Source organism: Ursus americanus, chromosome 4 (assembly GCF_024610735.1).
Source record: "Ursus americanus isolate L20-20 chromosome 4, mUrsAme1.1.p, whole genome shotgun sequence".
Taxonomy (NCBI): Eukaryota; Metazoa; Chordata; class Mammalia; order Carnivora; family Ursidae; genus Ursus; species Ursus americanus.
The window spans coordinates 56,516,130-56,534,713 of NC_142130.1; the positions used below are offsets into that span (position 1 = coordinate 56,516,130).

An 18,584-nucleotide genomic window follows, 5' to 3' on the forward strand; every position below is an offset into this window, starting at 1 on the left:
GAAAGTGGAGAGCGGAACGCAGCGTGGCCCCAGAACCGCTGGCTGCAGGCGGTCGGGCTAGGTGCCCCTATCAAGCGAGTTTGCGCAGCCCACCCCCCCACCCCGACGTCCCCCGCGGCTCCCACCTGGCAGCGCCCTGGCCTGGAGCGGGCGGCTGGCTCGTCCCTGGCCTCTCCTCCTCTTCCTCTTCCTTGTCCCGGGAAGGGCTTCGGGGAGCGAAGAACCGGGAGAAGGTGTGCCAGGGGGCGCCGCCCCTCCTCCGGCCGCCAGACATCTCCCCGGCGCGGCTGCCGGTCCGGGGCCGTCCGCGGGGAACGGGCGAGGCGCTGTCCTGCGCCCGGAGCCCGGCGTGGCGGGACCCGGCGAAGGCAAGACGGACTCGGCGCCGGCCGCCAGCGCGGCTCAGTTCATCCCCGGCGGGAGAGGCGCGGGCGCGACGCGCTCCCCGCGCGGCTGCTGCTCTCGCGGCGCCCGGCTCCTCCTACCGCCCGCGATTAGCCCGCCCCCGGGAGGAGCCAGAGGCCGCGGCCCCGCCCGGAGTTCCGGCCCAGCCAAGGTTTGCCTGGCTGGCGGGGTCCCCGCGGGAGGCGGGAGGCTGAGACCCTGGGTGGAGGGAACGCTCAGCCCGAAATGCCGGGCTGCCGGTTTCCCGCCCAAACGAGTTCAGGCTGCAGCCCATTTAGCCTTTCGCTCAGTTTTCACCCTGTATTACTGATTTGTTTTCGAGCGAAAACAGTACTCACACTTTTTGAAAGAAGTTGATGAACTAGGGTTTGTGAAAACACCTGGTAAAGTGCGGTATCAGAGTGCCTTGGGCTGTCTTTCAGCTAGTAGCTACTCCAAAAACACTGTCTACCAGCCACCAAGACTGCAAAAGAGGGTACTCCAGGGCGAAGTCCTAATAGCGAAGGTGGGGGCATAGGTGTCCCGTAGGTCTGTTAACTCATTTCTTGTTCAGCTCCCTTACGTGTGGAGTTAACTTTTCCTAACCCAGAGGCGCTTTAAATTTCTCACACTCCATGTTATCTACTACTCTGCGAACCTCCTACAAAATGACACTGATCAAAAACAAGTAATTTTAACTTGTAAGTGCTGAAACATATTTTGTAGTCGTTAAACAGACTTAACCGAAATCTGGAAACCAGAGTCTTTAAGAATACTTAAAAACAAGGACAGTCTAAATACAGTAGTATGGGATTTAATTTTTTTTCATGTTTTAAATACAGAAAGCCCTACATAATTAATGTATACATCTTGATGAGTTTGGGGAGAAACATACACCCGTGAAACTGTCATCACAATCTATGCCATACACCTCCAGAAGTTTTCTCCTGCCCTCTTATTATTTAAGAACACTTAACATAAAGTGTGCCTTTTTAGGAAATTTTTAAGTGTACAATACAGTGTTGTTAAATATAGGCACAATGCTGTACAGTAGAACTCTAGGAAGTACCCATTTTTCATAACTGAAACTGTACCCTTTGACTAAGAGCTCTGTTTCCCCCTCCATTCCACTGTACTATGAATTTGCCTATATTAGATTGATCATATAAGTGGTATCACGTAGTATTTTTCTTGTGTCCAACTTATTTCACTAATACAGTAGTATGGAATTTCTTAGTTTTTTTATACCGTAGTAGTTGGCACAGAAAACATCAAGGCCACTTCACCTCAGGTGTTTTTTGTTTGCTTGTTTTAAAACTAAATTTCTACACTGAGACCGTGTAGAAATCAGAGATATTTACAGAGATACCAGACATTTACTTGTATAAAAATTGTATACAAGTAAATGAAATGCCCAAGGTAGTTTTGGCTTGGGGGAAGGAAGGAAGCTACCTTGGGGGTCATCCCTCCTCTACTTTGGGGTGCTGGAGAAGAGAAGGTTGTTTATGAGTAAATCAGACATCTATAAGCCCCAGTCGTTTCAGCATCAGCTGGTGGCTGTTGAGCTTCCCTGCCATCCTACAGCTGCCTCCTCGAAGCACTCCCACCCCTGCTAACTGTAGCAGAGCCCAAGGCACTCATCCTAATTTGTTCTGGCTTTGATTCAACCCACCAAAGCTAAATCAGCCCAGTTTCCTTCAGCTTGGATTCAAGACTTACCAGTGCTTTCTCATTTGGAAATATTTCTTCCTTCTCTGTGAGTCTGAGAAAATAGGAAAAAGCTAGAGTACATAGGACAAATAAAGTTCCCAATTCTTGCTTTATTATTTTAGGGGAGAATCTCCATTAAATGCCAACTTACCAGAAAGCCCAGAGAACAAGAGAACAAAGAGAAAATGAAGCAAACTGTTCCCTCCAGCTAGAAGGCCCAGAGAATAATTAATCTCCCCAAAGAAAGTTAAGAGACTACCAGAGGTATCCCCCATTTGTACTGTGAAAAGTGGGCCCTATACCCTAATGCCCACCCAGCAGGTGAATTGTTTGGGAAATCTTTCGGGGGATAAAAGTGGGTGGGACCCAGCAAGATTTAGTACTGAATTATGGATTTGACTAACAATAATAGTTTTTTAAGAATAAGAATTTCTCTGAAAAATACCTCTCAAGGAAAATGTTGTGATGGTAACATTTCTTCAATAGCCACTATCCTGCATAAGTGAGAAGGCATCAGAATCATAATGTGTAACGTCTGTCATAAAAATTTTCTACAGTGTTGGTGAGGAAAGTCTAAGTAGTGGAAATAATGCTACTATTCATCTGGCTACAATTCCTTCTAATGATGAACAGCTTGGAAAGGTATAAGATATTGTAGATGTTATTAAAGGCCCCTAAAGTGAACAGTTGGGCCAATTCAGATCTATGGTAGATTTTTTTTTTTCTCCAAAGCAACTACTTCATGAAGGAAACGATATCTAATGATACTCTAATCTCCACTCTGTGGTAGAACAAAGCAGCACTTTGATTGAATTGTAAATACCAAATGGTGCCCTGCCTCCATTAAGGCAAACTTTGTCTATGAAAGATTAGTTTAAAACCATAAAACAATGACAACTAAATTTTCATCGATTTACTTTTCTAGTATTAGTTTCTAGATATCCTACATCCTTAAATTCTGACTCATAACTTCTGAATACTACTAAGTTATGAGTATTCCTTGCATTAGGAAGTCTGTAAAAATGTTGAATTTTAGAGTTGTGAGGATGTTAGAGATGAAAATTTAGCAAAGTTGTCTTCATTCGATCATTCAGTTGTTCCCCAGGCATTTAGTGAAGGCCTACGGTAGAAGCATATTTACTGTGAAGCTAACAAAGCTGAAGTCTCAAGGCCCCTGATTGGCACAATCTCTTCCAACGTGCACTTGGGAATGTGATCACACGGGCATGTGTCTTCGTGAAATTTATAAAAGTAAATGTTTTAACTGTAATCGATTAAGACCATGGTTACTTTCCACTTGGATTCCCACACCCCTGATCCCAGTATCCCACTTCTCCTAAAGTCACTTGGTGTTGAATTTATTGGAGACATTTTAGCATCTTCTGGGGAATTTGAGTAGGAAATATATTTAGTTTAGATTTAGTGGGGTATATTTATGTGGGTGTCAGTGTCTTCAAAATTTAGTTAAGTTATTGCTTAAATTCCAGGTTGTCTATTGTGCCTCTCACTAATTATTATATCCAAGATGCAAGACCAGAGGTCCTATTAAGACATAAACATATCCTAAGACCCCTGACACTGAAAATATGTGGGTAGTACAGGTAAAACAAGATTTGAAATGTATAATAGCAAAAAGGGACGGTGGAATATTATTCTAGGCATCCAAAGACAAAATACAAGAGGAAGAACCACTTCTAATTGATGTAATTTCTCTCATAGCAGTAATATGTTCAATACTGCAGTATAGGGGCTCTTGGGTGGCTCAATAGGTTAAATGTCTGCCTTTGGCTCAGGACACGATCCCAGGGTCATCGGGATTGCTGCTCAGGGGGGAGTCTGCTTCTCCCTCTCCCTCCCCCACCACTTGTGCTCGCTCACTCACTCTCTCTCTTGAAAAAATAAAATCTTTTAAAAATAATGCAGTATATACAATTTTTATAAGTGTAAACGCATCAAACTTTTTAAATGAAAATCATGTAACATAGAATTTAACAGAATTCTTCATTGTAGGGCACAAACCTGTAGCAGCAGTATAGTGAGTATATGTGTGAGAATGTTACATGTTTACATAGTCCTTCCATCAATAACACACTCAATCAAATGTATAGAAAATGATATTAGAAAATCTTCATCAGGGCGCCTGGCTTGTTTAGTCAGTAAAGCGTGTGACTCTTAATCTTGGGGTCATGAGTTTGAGTTCCATGTTGGGTATAAAGTTTACTTTTAAAAATTAAAAAAAAATCATTGTCATATGAAAGGCTATCAAAGAGTACACTATAAAAATTAAAAGAAAAAAGTAATAGAGGTATGCCAAGAAATTAATGGAAAATATATTGGTTTTCTAGATTTTGTGATGTTTGTTTTTTAGTCAACTTTTTAAATTTGGTAATTTGCATGATTTATTTTTTCACTCATTTATCTAATTTTTATTCTTATTTTTAAATCATTTTTCTTTAAAAAGAACCCAAGTTGTAAAAATCTTCAGATACCTCCAAACCTGGATCTGTCCCTGAGTGCCACCTATATGTCAGATGCATGCTCATTCTTAGAGATACAGTGATGAGGAAGATACTTGCCCTCAAGGGGCAAGTTTGATGGGGGAAACAGATGAGCAAAGCGGGTATAACAGGGGAAAGCTCTCTATGAGCATACATATAGGATGGACCCAAATTATGCTCTAGAGAGCCTTCCAGGAAGGCTCAAAGAGGAAATAACTGTCAGGATGCTCTATCTTCTCCACCTCCTGTGGCCAGCATGACTTCCACAGAAAGCCTGTAATTCGATAGCTTATTTGATACAGAAGAAAACCTGAAATTCATCACACTGTTTCCCAAAGCATAAGCACTAAACTCCTCAAAAGTATGAGAATAGACTAAAAGTGCTGATCCCGAAGCATTTAAACAAGGATGCAAGTGTAGTCTAGAAATGCTAAGCTTCTTGTTCTGAAAGGTCCACCAGAGGGATAAGCTTCTGTATATATCTTAGAACACAGCATTTACTATGTGGCAGGTGGCCCAGGAATATTAAGACAGCTGTCAACATCAAGGAGAGCACCAGCCCATGAAAAGCAAGCAGATGGATTGGGGCACTTCACTAGCTGCGTCCTAGAATAATAGCTGTGCGTGGCCAAATGAGGCAATGTCATGCTGCCCAGGGCAGCAAAAAGCTATTACTGGATGTAAGCGCTCAATTAGGAGATGGGGCGGAGGAATATCCTCCCCTTCCCTTTGTTTGCATAGCTCAAGTTTTCATTAAGAACCACAACAGCAAATAAGAAAGGGAGGGAAATGATGCTAGCATTTTTCATTCTGTTACATTCTGATTATCATGGTTTGTAGCATGGGAAAATGCCTCAGTCTTGCTGCTTCAATGAGAGCAGATGGTGAAATTTTTAAGTAATTGGTTATTCAGACTTCTATGGGATGCATGAAGTTGTATTGTTTGTCTCTGGCTTTTATTTCTAGAACATGTGGAGACTGAGATCTTTCAAACACACATCTTTCAATATTTAAATTGAGATGTGTTAGCCTGACCTAAATTACATTTACTGTTTTCTTCTCTTGATATAATAATTGCAAAGAGAAATGAATTCTATACAAAAATATAACATTAACAATTCAGTTATGTATTTCTTAAATAGTGCAAAAGCTGGTAATACTAAATACTAAATAATATAAATAAAAGAAGGATTTCTTTGGCAAGCATAGATTATGAGATGTATTCCAAAATAGTAATTCGTACCAATTCACTTTGATACGTCTTTTGAGTCAAATGCTATCTAAAATATAAAGTCATATGTAGAATATTAACTTTTATTAATGCAGCTCCATAAGCATGACACACATAATGGCTCAGAATAAGAATTTACTATTGTATGAGAAACTCAATTCCTATGTTGTTTTCCCTAAATATTTCTTCTAAGTACATAAGCTTGACTATATTGTGCATACCTGACATACAATTTTATTTATTTATTTATTTTTAAGATTTTATTTACGTATTTGACAGAGAGAGACAGCCAGTGAGAGAGGGAACACAAGCAGGGGCAGTGGGAGAGGAAGATGCAGGCTCCGAGCGGAGGAGCCTGATGTGGGGCCCGATCCCAGAACACCAGGATCACGCCCTGAGCCGAAGGCAGACACCTAACGACTGCGCCACCCAGGCGCCCCTGACATACAATTTTAAATAGAGCTATTCTGTGAAGAATAATTATAAATTTCTGAACACTGTATTAGTGTTGATTGCAAATTTTATTAGGGCTTCATGAAACAAAGCTTTAAAGTAAAATGATAATTGGCTTGTGAATTGGCTCTCTTTTTTTCTTATTAGGAACATACATGTCCCAGAATCCTGAGTTCTCTTATAATGGGCATGTTGTTCTCAGTTTAATTTGTTGCAAATGGCTTAAAAACAAGGCATAGAGGCAGCTGATATTGTGAGCAAATGTTTTGATTAGAGAGAGAAAGCAGCTGGAAATGATACACGCTGTCATGTAAGATGAACCACTTTTCACATAGGGACTTTACCTAGCTTAAAATTGAGATTAGCATTATTTCATTTACATGCGTTTTCTTTGTATAGAATGGACTAGAAATCTATTAACTTTGCTTATAATCTGGGGTGATGACATACTGAAGAGAGGGCTGAATATAAATTTGACATACTTATCTATGGAAATATTACATGATCCATTATGAAATATCATTGACAAACTTTCAAAGAATTTCATTTAAAAATACTGCTCAATGAAGTAACAAAAAACTCTGCATGGAGTTTATAAAACCAAGTGCTACTGTAGTGAATATAATTTTGGTTTTTTTAGAAATGTAGCAAGTACCTTTTTTAATAACTCCATTTGGAAAGATATGTATAAATTCATCAAACTATAATTTAACTAGTTTTGCAAATAATGAACAAAAGCATCCTATATCAAATATTTCCATCAGTTTATCCTTGCAACTGAATTTCTTCTTCATCTCTTCCAGTCAACTTTTCACTGGTAAAGAGAAAAAGGAGTAACCTATGACAAAGGTAAAACAGAAGTCAAGAAGTTATAATAGGAATATTTTGACTCAATTATGGAAGTAAAAAGATAATTCTCATAATTGACCTCATATTAATAACCATTTTTAAATATCAATCATGCCTGTATTCTATCTTATATTTTATTTTTCGTTCAGCTTCTCAGATAAGCACTTCTGGGTAGTTTCCTTATAAATCATTTGGTTCAGCTCTCATACGTGTGTTGATATGTGTGTTGACATACTTCTTTGAACTACCAAATCTGGAAGACAATTAAGTGAACAAATGGTTTTTTGAACCTCACAGTTGGTATTAAGTAACTAAAAAAGAAAAAAAGATGATTCCATTTCCATCTGGTTCAACAGGAACTCCACTTCAAACGATCACTCCCGTATATCATCAAATGAAGCAGCTAACCACACCACAGTAGAGAAGTTGTCTCTATAAAACTATCAACCACATGCGGCCTGAGGGGAACGGAAATTAACTTACTCATTTGAAATTCTGCCCTTCTCATTCCAGTTCTTCCTACCACTGAAGTACATTCTGTAGGTATATTTGGTTTGGATAGCTTAAATAAAACACAATCTAGCTTAGAAAAAAAAATGTATCTTTAAATAAAATTTAATGAGTAGCTACTTGTTGGCAAAACTCCTCCTTAGTTGGTCAGGAAGGAATCAGAAAACTTAAAAAAATTTACATAGTTATTGAAAAATCTATTAATCTGTGTACATTTCGGAAAAACAAACCAAAAAAAACCAAGAAAATGGAAAATTCTGAAATTTGTAAACAGAATCAAAGGTCACTGACCTAATACTCATTACTCCAGTGTTACCTGCTTCAAACTTGATTAGGAGATTTGGTGGAAGAAATATATATTAAAAAAATAAAAGAAAGAAAAATAATATCTCATTTACAAAAATTATTTTATAGTCTTCTGCCCACTCAATAATCTCTTATTGAATACTTCCAGTATTGGTGATTGGAATATAACACTGATTTACCACCAAGAAGCTCAGTCTCAGAGAAGGAAACAGAACTAAGCAAAAGTTACAAATTATAAGACAATGTGATCATGGAAACGAATACGGAGGCAAAGGGAGAAGAAAGTGCCTGTGTCACTTGGGCAGGCTATACTTGGGGTCCAGGATAGATTTCTCAAATCACAGCTCCAGAAGTCCTGCAACTACAACCAGTTAAAACACCTATTGACACATATTCATATTAGAAATCTAGATTAGATAAAATTAGATACATTTATAATCAATTGAATTTACAATTAGACAAAATCTATGTTAGATAAAAAGCAATATCAAAGTCCAATAGGAGTGCACAAAATACTGGGCCAACAATAGACATATAATTAATATATACTGTCTGATTTAGTGAGAAAATATTGCAATATATGGGCGCTACTACATAGTGAATCATCAAATACTATGTGTAACATAAGAATATTCAAGGACTTTGGTATGTTAATATGAAACTACCTTTAAGTGAACTCTGCTACATTCTTCAAAAAAAATTGCGTAATTAAACGTAAATGACAAAGATAAGGTATGAGAAATATGCAGGTAGAGAAACTGCTACACTGATTCTAACATGACCTACATAATTTGAGTTTACAGCTGCCAATTATTGACCAAGACAGGTCAGACCAGTAGTTCAGGCAGGAGAAGTCTTACTACTAACCAAATGCCTAATTTAGGACCAAGAGAAAGTATATGCAAAAACGAGTTTGACATGTTTGATATTCTTATATAAATTGTCTTTCTCATAGCTATTACCTTGGATTCACTCTAAAAGTTGTCAGGTCGATGTTATTACTATTATGAAATCCAGAAAGTCACCTGGTCCATCTTTATGATTATGGTTAAAGAGGTCCCACCCTCCTAAAAATTGGCAGCAGTACTGTATTTTCTAGTATATATCTGTAAATTTCAAGAATTCTGTAATTAATATAATAAGTATATCCATATTCCCATAATGGTTGCAATTATCAACATATTCAGGTACTTCATTTTTATGAGTGAAACAATTTCAGACTTTCTTTTATGAAAATAAATTACTCATCTACTGGATTCTGTTCTGGGTACTCTCATGGAGAATGCCATTTGCTTTATACTGCTATTTCATATAAAATTATTTTTACCTATAATTTTTATTTTGAAATTATTTCATACTTATTGAAAAATTATAGTAGTACAAAGAACCTCTTTCATTTAATGAACCATTTGAAAGTATGTTGTCAAAATGATGTCCTATCACTCCTAGTTTGATGTGTTACTTAATAAACATGACCATTGTCCTAAAATCCTAAATAACCAAAATATAACCCTTAAAATCAAGAAATTAATGTTAATAAGTACTACCATCTTATCCTCAGACCCTATTCATGTTTTGCCAATTGTCTTTCATGGCAAAGTGATCCAATCCAGAATCACATATTACATTTATTTGTCATGTCTCTGTAGTCTCCTTCATTCTGGAAAAGTTCCTCAATCTCTTCTTGACTTTCATGGTTGTGACACTTTTGAATGTTAAGGGCCAGTTTTTTGTTTGTTTGTTTGTTTGGTTTTGTTGGCTGGCGGTAATGGAGACATCTATTTGGTATGTCTGGTGTTTCCTCATGGTTAAATTCAGGCTATGTTTTTTGGCAAAAATACCACAAAAGTAATGTTATGTTCCTGTGGCTGGTGAAACATGATTTTCATTTGTCCTATTATGGATGTTTACTTGGATCAGTTGATGAATTCCATTTTAATTTATTGGCATTTTAACATACCTTTTTACATTCTTAAAATAGTTGCTATAGGGATTATAATATACATTTTTAATTTACACTGCCTACTAGAATTGATATTCTATCACTTCACATACAGTGTAGTTTTACAACTGTTGAGATCCTTTATGATCCACCCTGTTATAATGAAGTTGCCATATGTCATTTGTATTACATATATATACACATATGTATATATATATACAAATATATATATACACATATGTATATATAATACAAATATATATATAATACAAATATATATGTAATTATATATAATACAAATATATATGTAATTATATATATATGTGTGTGTATATTATATATATATATAATGAAGTTGCCATGTCATTTGTATTACATATACACATATGTATATATATATACAAATATATATATACACATATGTATATATAATACAAATATATATAAATATATAATACAAATATATATGTAATTATATAACACAAATATATATGTAATTACATATATATGTGTGTGTGTGTGTGTGTGTATATATATATATATATATATATATATATATATATATATATATATAATTATAAACCCCGTAAGAATATGCCCACTTTTTGCCTTAGACATTCACACGTACTTTAAGGACATTAAAGCAAAAAAAAAAAATCTTTTATATTGACCCAAATATTTGCTATTTCATTGGTTTTTATTGTTTCCTGAAAATTAGTTTCCCTTTAGTATCATTTCCTTTCAGCCTGAAGAACTTTCTTATGGTAGTGCAGAACTGCTGGTAAAATTTTTTCTTAGTGTTCTATCTTATTATTCTGGATAATTTTTTTTCTTTCAACACTTTAAAGATATCATACTACAGTCTTCCAGCATAGAACATTTCTGATAAGAAATCCAATAGTTTATATCACTCAGTATATAAGATGGATTCCTTCCATCTGACTCTGGATATTTCTGAAATTCTCCTTGGTTTTCAACAATTTGCTATGATGTACCTAGGGGGCTTGTTTGTTTTGTTTTGTATTAACTCTGTTGGGGGGTTTGCTCAGCTTTTTCAATGTATAAATTATGTCTTTCATTCAGTTTGGGAAATTTTCAGACATTATTTCTTTAAAAATGTATTCTGCTCCAATCTCCTTTCCTGTGGGACTCCCAACTATATATATGCAAAAAATACTTTTGATATTACCCCACAGGATCCTGAGGCTCTGTTTGTTTTTTTTCATATTTCTTTCTTGCTTCTTCAGATGGGAAAATATCTATTGATCTATGTCTTCAAGTTTGATGATTTCTCTCTTCTGCCATTTTCATTCTACAGTTAGTCTATGCAGTGATTTTTAAATGTCAGACATTATATTTTTCTAGTTCTAGAATTTCATTTAGTTTTCTTTAATATTTTCTATTTTTCTGCTGAAAATTCCTATATATAGGCATTTCTCCCTTTATCTCATTGAGATAAGTTACTACAGCTGCCTTAGAGTCCTTATCTGATCGTTCCGTTTGAGTCATCTCAGTGTTGACCTCTTATCTTTTCCTTTGAAAATGGTTTTCTGGTCATAGTTTTCTGGTTTTTCATATGTCAAGTAAATTTGGATTGTCAGATATTTTGTCTCTTAGATATTTTGAATACCATGCTGTAGAGATTGTGGATTCTATTATATAATTCCAAGTTCTATTATATATATCCATTTTTATTTTATAGAGCCATTAAGTTGTTCAAACTTACACTGCAAACTTGGCCTTGCTGATGGTGGACAGCAGATCAAATCTCATTATTGTAGCCCTAGCTATAACCTGCTTTGAGTCTGCCTTGCTTGTTCCTGGTTTGGGACTTAGCCAGACACTTGGGAATGTTTATATCTAGAATTTTAGACTCCCATTCTCTGGATCTATCCTTTACCAAATGTTCTTCCCTCCACTTTGCAATGGCTTTGGTTGTCCCATGCTCTGTCCTCTTTTCTTCAGGGCAAAAATATGGCAAGTTTTCTGTCAGAGGCTTAGCAGCCCAGAGTTTTAGTTATCACTGAGGCCTGTTCTCAGACCAAAAGCCTCAAAACAGGGAGGCACTTGGCTGGCTCAACTGGTAGAACATGTGACTCTTGATCTCAGGGTTGTGAATTCAAGCTCCATGATGGGCATAGAGCTTACTAAAAAAATTAAAAAAAAAAAAAGCCTCAGAATGGGAAACTCACCCATGCACTGCCACCTTCTAAGTTTCAACTTCCCTCCAAAATATGCCTGCTTCTGTTCATTCTCAAGAACCTTCAAATAAGTGGAATTGTTTGTTGCTGCCCAGCATTTACAGTTATCTGTAGGAGGGCTGGTCTATCAGAAACTTATTCCATTCTACCAGCCAGAAGCATACTTCAGTCTCAACTTATTTTTAAAACAATGAAAAAGATCATATATTACTAGCCCAGTCCTCATGGTTAGAAGCTTAAGAATATCTTTAGGAATAGAAATGAACATATAAAAATAGTTAATCACTGAATAATTTAATATTTTGTTTAAATTAACACAGTATTAACCTTCACTAACATTCCAATATTATTTCCTTATTATGCTCCCAAAATTTGTGGCCCATGGCAAAAATTACATGTAATATTGGCTTACATACTAACTAATTCGATAAATATGGGCCTAATATGTACCACACAATGTCCTAGGCACTTGGAATGCAGTGTGTGAACACATTTTCTGCACTCATGGGGTTTATATTCTAGTGTGAAAGACCAACAATGAATATATATATAAGTAAGAATATCAGGTCATGATAAAGTGCAATAAGAAAAAATATAGCAGAATAGAATAGGGGAGAGGGATGGATTCGCTAGTTTGAATATAATAGTCAGGGATGACATTTCTGAGGGAATGACTTGAGTGAAATGAGGGAGCGAGGCATGCCAGGATCCAAGGAAAGGCATTCCAGATAGAGAGAATATAATGGTCTTATAGAGGAAGAGTTTGGCTCATTTGAGAAATAGTAAGCTGGAATGCAGTAAGTGAGAGCAACCAGTTATTAGGAAGGAGGCTAAAGACAGAGCTAGAACATGTTAGGTAGGAACGCCTGTAGGCTCTGGTAATATTTTGGATTTTATGTGATGGAAGCTATTGAAAGGTTAAAGATAGAGTGACAGGTTTTATTTTTCAAAAACAAAACGACACTGGTTGCCGTGTAGACACGGAGAACACTGTTGTTGAGGTAGAAGGGAAGCAGAGGGACTAAACAGGAAATGAGTTTAGAGGTCCAAACAGGAGTTTACCGTAGTTTGGACCAGAGCAGTACTAATGGAGGGGGTGTGAGGTCAGATTCTGGATTTTCTTTTTTTAAAACAGAATTTGCTGATGGATTGCAAGAGGGACATGAGAGAAATTATATCCTTCTTCAATATTTTAATTGTTATGAGTTTGATTATTGATTTTTGGCATAATGGATAATTTGCATTCAGCATCATTTTTATCACTTTGTTTTGCTATCAATGAACCCATTTTTAGTCACTGATATCTTATTTTAGTTGGCTAAATGAACTAATGCAAGTTAGTACATATAGGATATTACTACATTCATTTGCAAATTGAATGGGATATTGATTATAATGGGTAAGTTCTGATTTTGGCATGCTTATATAACTTAATACTGTGATTACTCAATTCTCCCACTTTTGTTATATACTTTACTGTAAATTTTAGTATTGGGTACAACATGATGCCATTTGCCTTTACTTAACAGCAGGAAATGAAATTGGCTATCAATACTATTGAAATACAGCCACCCCAGGTTTCCAAAATGTGCATATGTGAAATTTGGCACAAAATTAAAAAATTTTTGGAAACCTCACTGACAGTTTTAAATATATTATCTTGGTATTTTCAGACAATGAATGTTCTATGAAACCTTAAGGTATCACTTGTATTAGTAAGTTATAATTTCTAAGTAGAAATACAAATGATATTCTTTAAAATTAATTTTGTAAAAGATCATCTATTTTTCAGTTTCCTAAATCTGTCTTGATTCAAACATATAAACAAACATGTGTGTTTACATTGGTATCTACACACACCCACGTGGTCAAAACAGTAAGAGAATAAGAATACAATACTGTGATGTACTACCCGTTTTCAGTTCTTAGGTCTAGCTTCTAAATAGTTCATTTTACCATGGCTGGTCAAGTTCCTATCCCCCAACCTCCTGAATACTGGCTGGTTGCCACAAAAGGTTGGTTTTACAATATAGAGTGTCTTCTATTTCTAGTAGTGAGACTTACCTAATAATTCAATCAGGATCTGGAGACAAGAGAATATGTTTATCAAAGCAAGATCCAACCAAGACCTAGAACCCATTTCAAAGCTATGGTAGTTTTTCTTTTGTTTTGAAAGAATCAGCTTTTGCTTTTATTGATTTTCTCTATTTTCAGTTATCGTTGGTTTCTATTTTAATCTTTATTATTTCTTTCAATCTGCTTGCTTTAGGTTTGCTCCTCTTTTTCTATTTAACATGGAAACATAGATTATTGACTTGAAATATTTTTTTCTAATTTAATGCTGTATATTTGATGCTTTACCCTTATATATATTCTGCGAGCTGCATCCCCCAAATTTTGATATGGTGCATTTTAATTTTTGTTTAGTTTTAATATTTCCTAATTTCCCTTGAATCATTCTCTTTGACCTATGGATTATTTAGATGTGTGTTAATTTCTAAGTGTTTGATGATTTCTTAACGTGTTATTGATTTCTAACTTAATTCTTCCATGGTCAGACAACACACTTTGAATGGTTTCAATTGTTTTAAATCTATTAAGGTTTGTTTTATGACTTATGGTATGGCCTTGGTGAATATTCCATATACACTTGAGAAAAAAGTACTATTCATGATGTTGTTGGATTGAGTGTTCTATGAATATCGTTTAGATCTAGCAGGTTGGTGGTATTTTGGTTCCACTATATCCTTGCTGATTATCGGTCTACAGGGTCTATCCATTATTAAGAGAAAAGTATTGAAGTACCCAACTATAATCATGGACATACTTAGTTCAGTTCTGTCAATTTTTCTTTATGTATTCTTAAGAGGTTTTTATGTGAATGCACATTTAAAATTGTTGTCTTCTTGGTGACTTGACCATTTTATTATTGCACAGTACTCATCATTATTCCTGGTGATTTTCTTTGCTCAGAAATCTACTTGGTCTGATGTTAATATTGTTACTCCAGCTTTCTTCTGAGTAGCGTTTGTATAGTAAATATTTTCTCATTTTTTTTTTACCTACAATCACTATATTTGCAGTGAATTACTTACAGAGATCATATATAGTTCAGTAATGCTTTTATCCACTCAATTCTTTTCTTTTAATTAGTATGATTACACCATTTAGATTTAATGGATTATTGATATGTTTGGATTTAGATTAGGTCTACCATTCTGTCATGTTTCCTACATTTTTTTTGTTTTGTTACTTTGCTTCTTCCTCTTCTGTGCTTTCTTTGGATCATTTGAACATATTCCAGTATTTCATTTTAACTTATTTATTTTTGACTATATTTCTTTATATAATTTTTTAGTGCCTCTTTGAGATATTACAACAACCAGGGACAACTGACTGGCTCAGCTGATAGAATGTGTGGCTCTTGATCTCGGGATTGTTAGTTTGAGCCCTGCACTGGGTGTGGAGATCACTTTTAAAAAATCTTTAAAAGCAATTACAACAACCATACTTTTCATGGTCCACTTAGAAAAAAATAGTTTTTTCATTTCAAGAATTATGTAGAAAGAACCATATTTGACCCTGTATTCTCCCCCTTTATTTTGTAATTATATTGCATATTACAGGTATATAAATTGAAACCCCCATAACACAATTTTTTACTGTTAAATATGTTTTATTTTATTTTTTTAAAGATTCTATTTATTTATTCAACAGAGATAGAGACAGCCAGCGTGAGAGGGAACACAAGCAGGGGGAGTGGGAGAGGAAGAAGCAGGCTCATAGCGGAGGAGCCTGATGTGGGGCTCGATCCCATAACGCCGGGATCACGCCCTGAGCCGAAGGCAGACGCTCAACCACTATGCCACCCAGGCGCCCCTGTTAAATATGTTTTAAAGAACACAGGATGTTAAGTTTCCTTCTGGTACCGTTTACCTTCTGTTTAAAGAACTTCCTTTAGCAATTCTTTTAGAGCAGCTTTGGTGGCAATAAATGCTTTTGCTTTCCATAATTCTGAGAGTATCTTTATTTCATCTTTATTCTTGAAGGATATTCTTGCTGAAATAGTATTATTCCAACATTGATACTTCTTTTAAAAAGCATTTAAAAAATGGTGTGCCATTTTCTTATGGCCTCAGTGATTTCTGAAGAGAAATCAGCAGTCATTTGAAATGATGTTTCCCTATAAATTATGTGTCATTTTCTCTGGATGCTTTCAAACTGAGCTTCTGAAATCTGTATGCTACGCCCTTCACAAAATTTGGGAAGTTTTTAGCTATTATTACTTAAAATACTTCTTATGCTCTTTACTCTTTTCTACTTCTAGGGATATTACTTACATGACACTGGACTTTTTGATATTGCCCTACAGTTCCATAAGGCTCTGTTCATTTTTTAAATTCAATCTTTTTTTTCTTTTTTTTCAAACTGTATGACTTCTATTAATTTACCTTCACATCCATGGAGTCTTTCCTCTGTCATTTTCATTTATTTTTTTAAGTTTTTATTTTAATTCCAGTTAGTTAACATACAGTATTGTATTAGTTTCAGGTGTACAATATAGTGATTCAACAGTTTCATATGTCACCCAGTGCTCATCATAAGTGAGCACTATTACTTATCACCTATTTAACCCAAGCCCCTATGCCCCTCCCCTCTGGTAACCATCAGTTTGTTCTCTATAAATAAAATCTGTCTTTTTCATTTGTCTATTTCCCTTTGCTCATTTGTTTTGTTTCTTAAATTCCACATATGGGTGAAATTGTATGGTATTTGTCTTTCTCTGACTTATTTCACCTAGCATTATACTCTCTGGCTTCATCCATGTCATTGCAACGGGCAAGATCTCATTCTTTTTTATGGCTGAATAATATTCCATTATATATACACAAACCCCACATCTTTACTGATGGACACTGGGCTGCTTCCATATCTTGGCTATTATAAACAATGATGTTATAAACATAGGGGTGCATGTATCATTTTGAATTAGTACTCTTGTATTCTTTGGATAAATACCCAATAGTGCAATTGCTGGATTGTAGGGTAGTTCTATTTTTAACTCTTTGAGGAAACTCCATACTGTTTTCCAAGTGGCTGCACAAGTTTGTATTCCCTACCAACAGTGTAAGAGGGCTAATTTTTTCCCACAATCTTGCCCACACCAATTGTTTCTTGTGTTGTTGATTTTAGCTCTTCTGACACGTGTGAGGTGATAGCTCATTGTAATTTTAATTTGCATCTCCCTGATGGTAAGTGATTATGAGCATCTTTTCACGTGTCTGTTGGTAATGTGTATGTTTTCTTTGGAGAAATATCCCATTGTGTTTTCTGCCCATTTTTTAACTGGATTATTTGTTTTTAGGTTGTCAAGTTCTTTAAGTATTTTGGATACTAATGCTTTGTTGTTTATGTCATTTGCAAATATTTTGTCCCATTCCATAGGTTGTCTTTTAGTTTTGTTGATGGCTTCCTTCACTGTGCAGAAGCTTTTCATTTTGATACAGTCCCAACAGTTTATTTTTTGCTTTTGTTTCCCTTGCCTCTGGAGACATATCTGGAAAAAAGTTGCTATGGCTGATGTCAAAGAAGTTACTGCCTGTGTTCTAGAATTTTAATGGTTTCAGGTATCACCTTTGGGTCTTTAATTCATTTTGAATGTATTTTTGTTCTTACATGGTATAAGAAAGCGGTCCGGTTTCTTTCTTTTGCTTGTTGCTATCCAGTTTCCCCACCATTTGTTGAAGAAACTTTTTCCCATTATGTATTCTTTCCTGCTTTGTTAAAGATTAATTGACTATACAGTTGTGGGTTTATTTCTGATTTTTCTATTCGGTTCCATTGATATATTTTTGTGCCAGTACCATATTATTCTGATTACTACAGCTTTGTAACAAAACTTGAAGTCCAGAATTGTGATGTCTCCAGCTTTGCTTTTCTTTTTTCAAGATGGTTTTGGCTATTCAAGGTCTTTTCTGGTTCCACACAAATTTTAGAATTATTTGTTCAAGTTCTGTGAAAAATGCTGTTGGTATTTCGATAGGGATTGCATTAAATGTGTAGATTTCTTTGGGTAGTATAGACATTTTAATGATATTTGTTCTTTCAATCCATGAGCATGGGATGCCTTTCCATTTCTTTGTGTCATCTTCTATTTCTTTCATCAGTGTTCTAAGTTTTCAGAGTACATGTCTTTCACCTCTTTGGTTAGGTTTATTCCTAGGTATCTTATTATTTTTGGTACAATTGTAAGTGGGACGGTTTTGTTAATTTCTCTTTCTGCTACTTCATTATTAGTGTATAGAAATGCAACAGATTTCCGTACATTGATTTTGTGTCCTGCAACTTTACTGAATTTGGTTATCAGTCCCAGTACTTTTTTGGTGGGGTCATTTGGGTTTTCTATATATAGTATCATGTCATCTGCAAACAGTAAAAGTTTTTCTTCTTCCTTACCTTTACTTCTTTCTTTACCTTTAATACCCCACTTACATCAATGG

At 35.6% G+C, this 18,584-nt stretch overlaps 1 protein-coding gene across 3 annotated transcripts in view; it reads right to left on the reverse strand.

Moving 5' to 3' along the window:
- Positions 1-475, reverse strand: part of CRYBG3 (crystallin beta-gamma domain containing 3) — a 105,835-nt gene extending 105,360 nt beyond the window's left edge. For 2 of the 3 annotated variants that reach the window (XM_045785389.2, XM_045785387.2), the window contains exon 1: positions 126-472. In XM_045785389.2, the coding sequence (XP_045641345.2) occupies positions 126-274 (149 nt within the window). In that variant the 5' untranslated portion in view covers positions 275-472. Of the gene's footprint in view, positions 1-125 lie in introns of all 3 variants that reach the window. The other variant, XM_045785390.2, reaches the window with a different exon arrangement.
- Between the last annotated feature and the right edge of the window lie 18,109 nt (positions 476-18,584).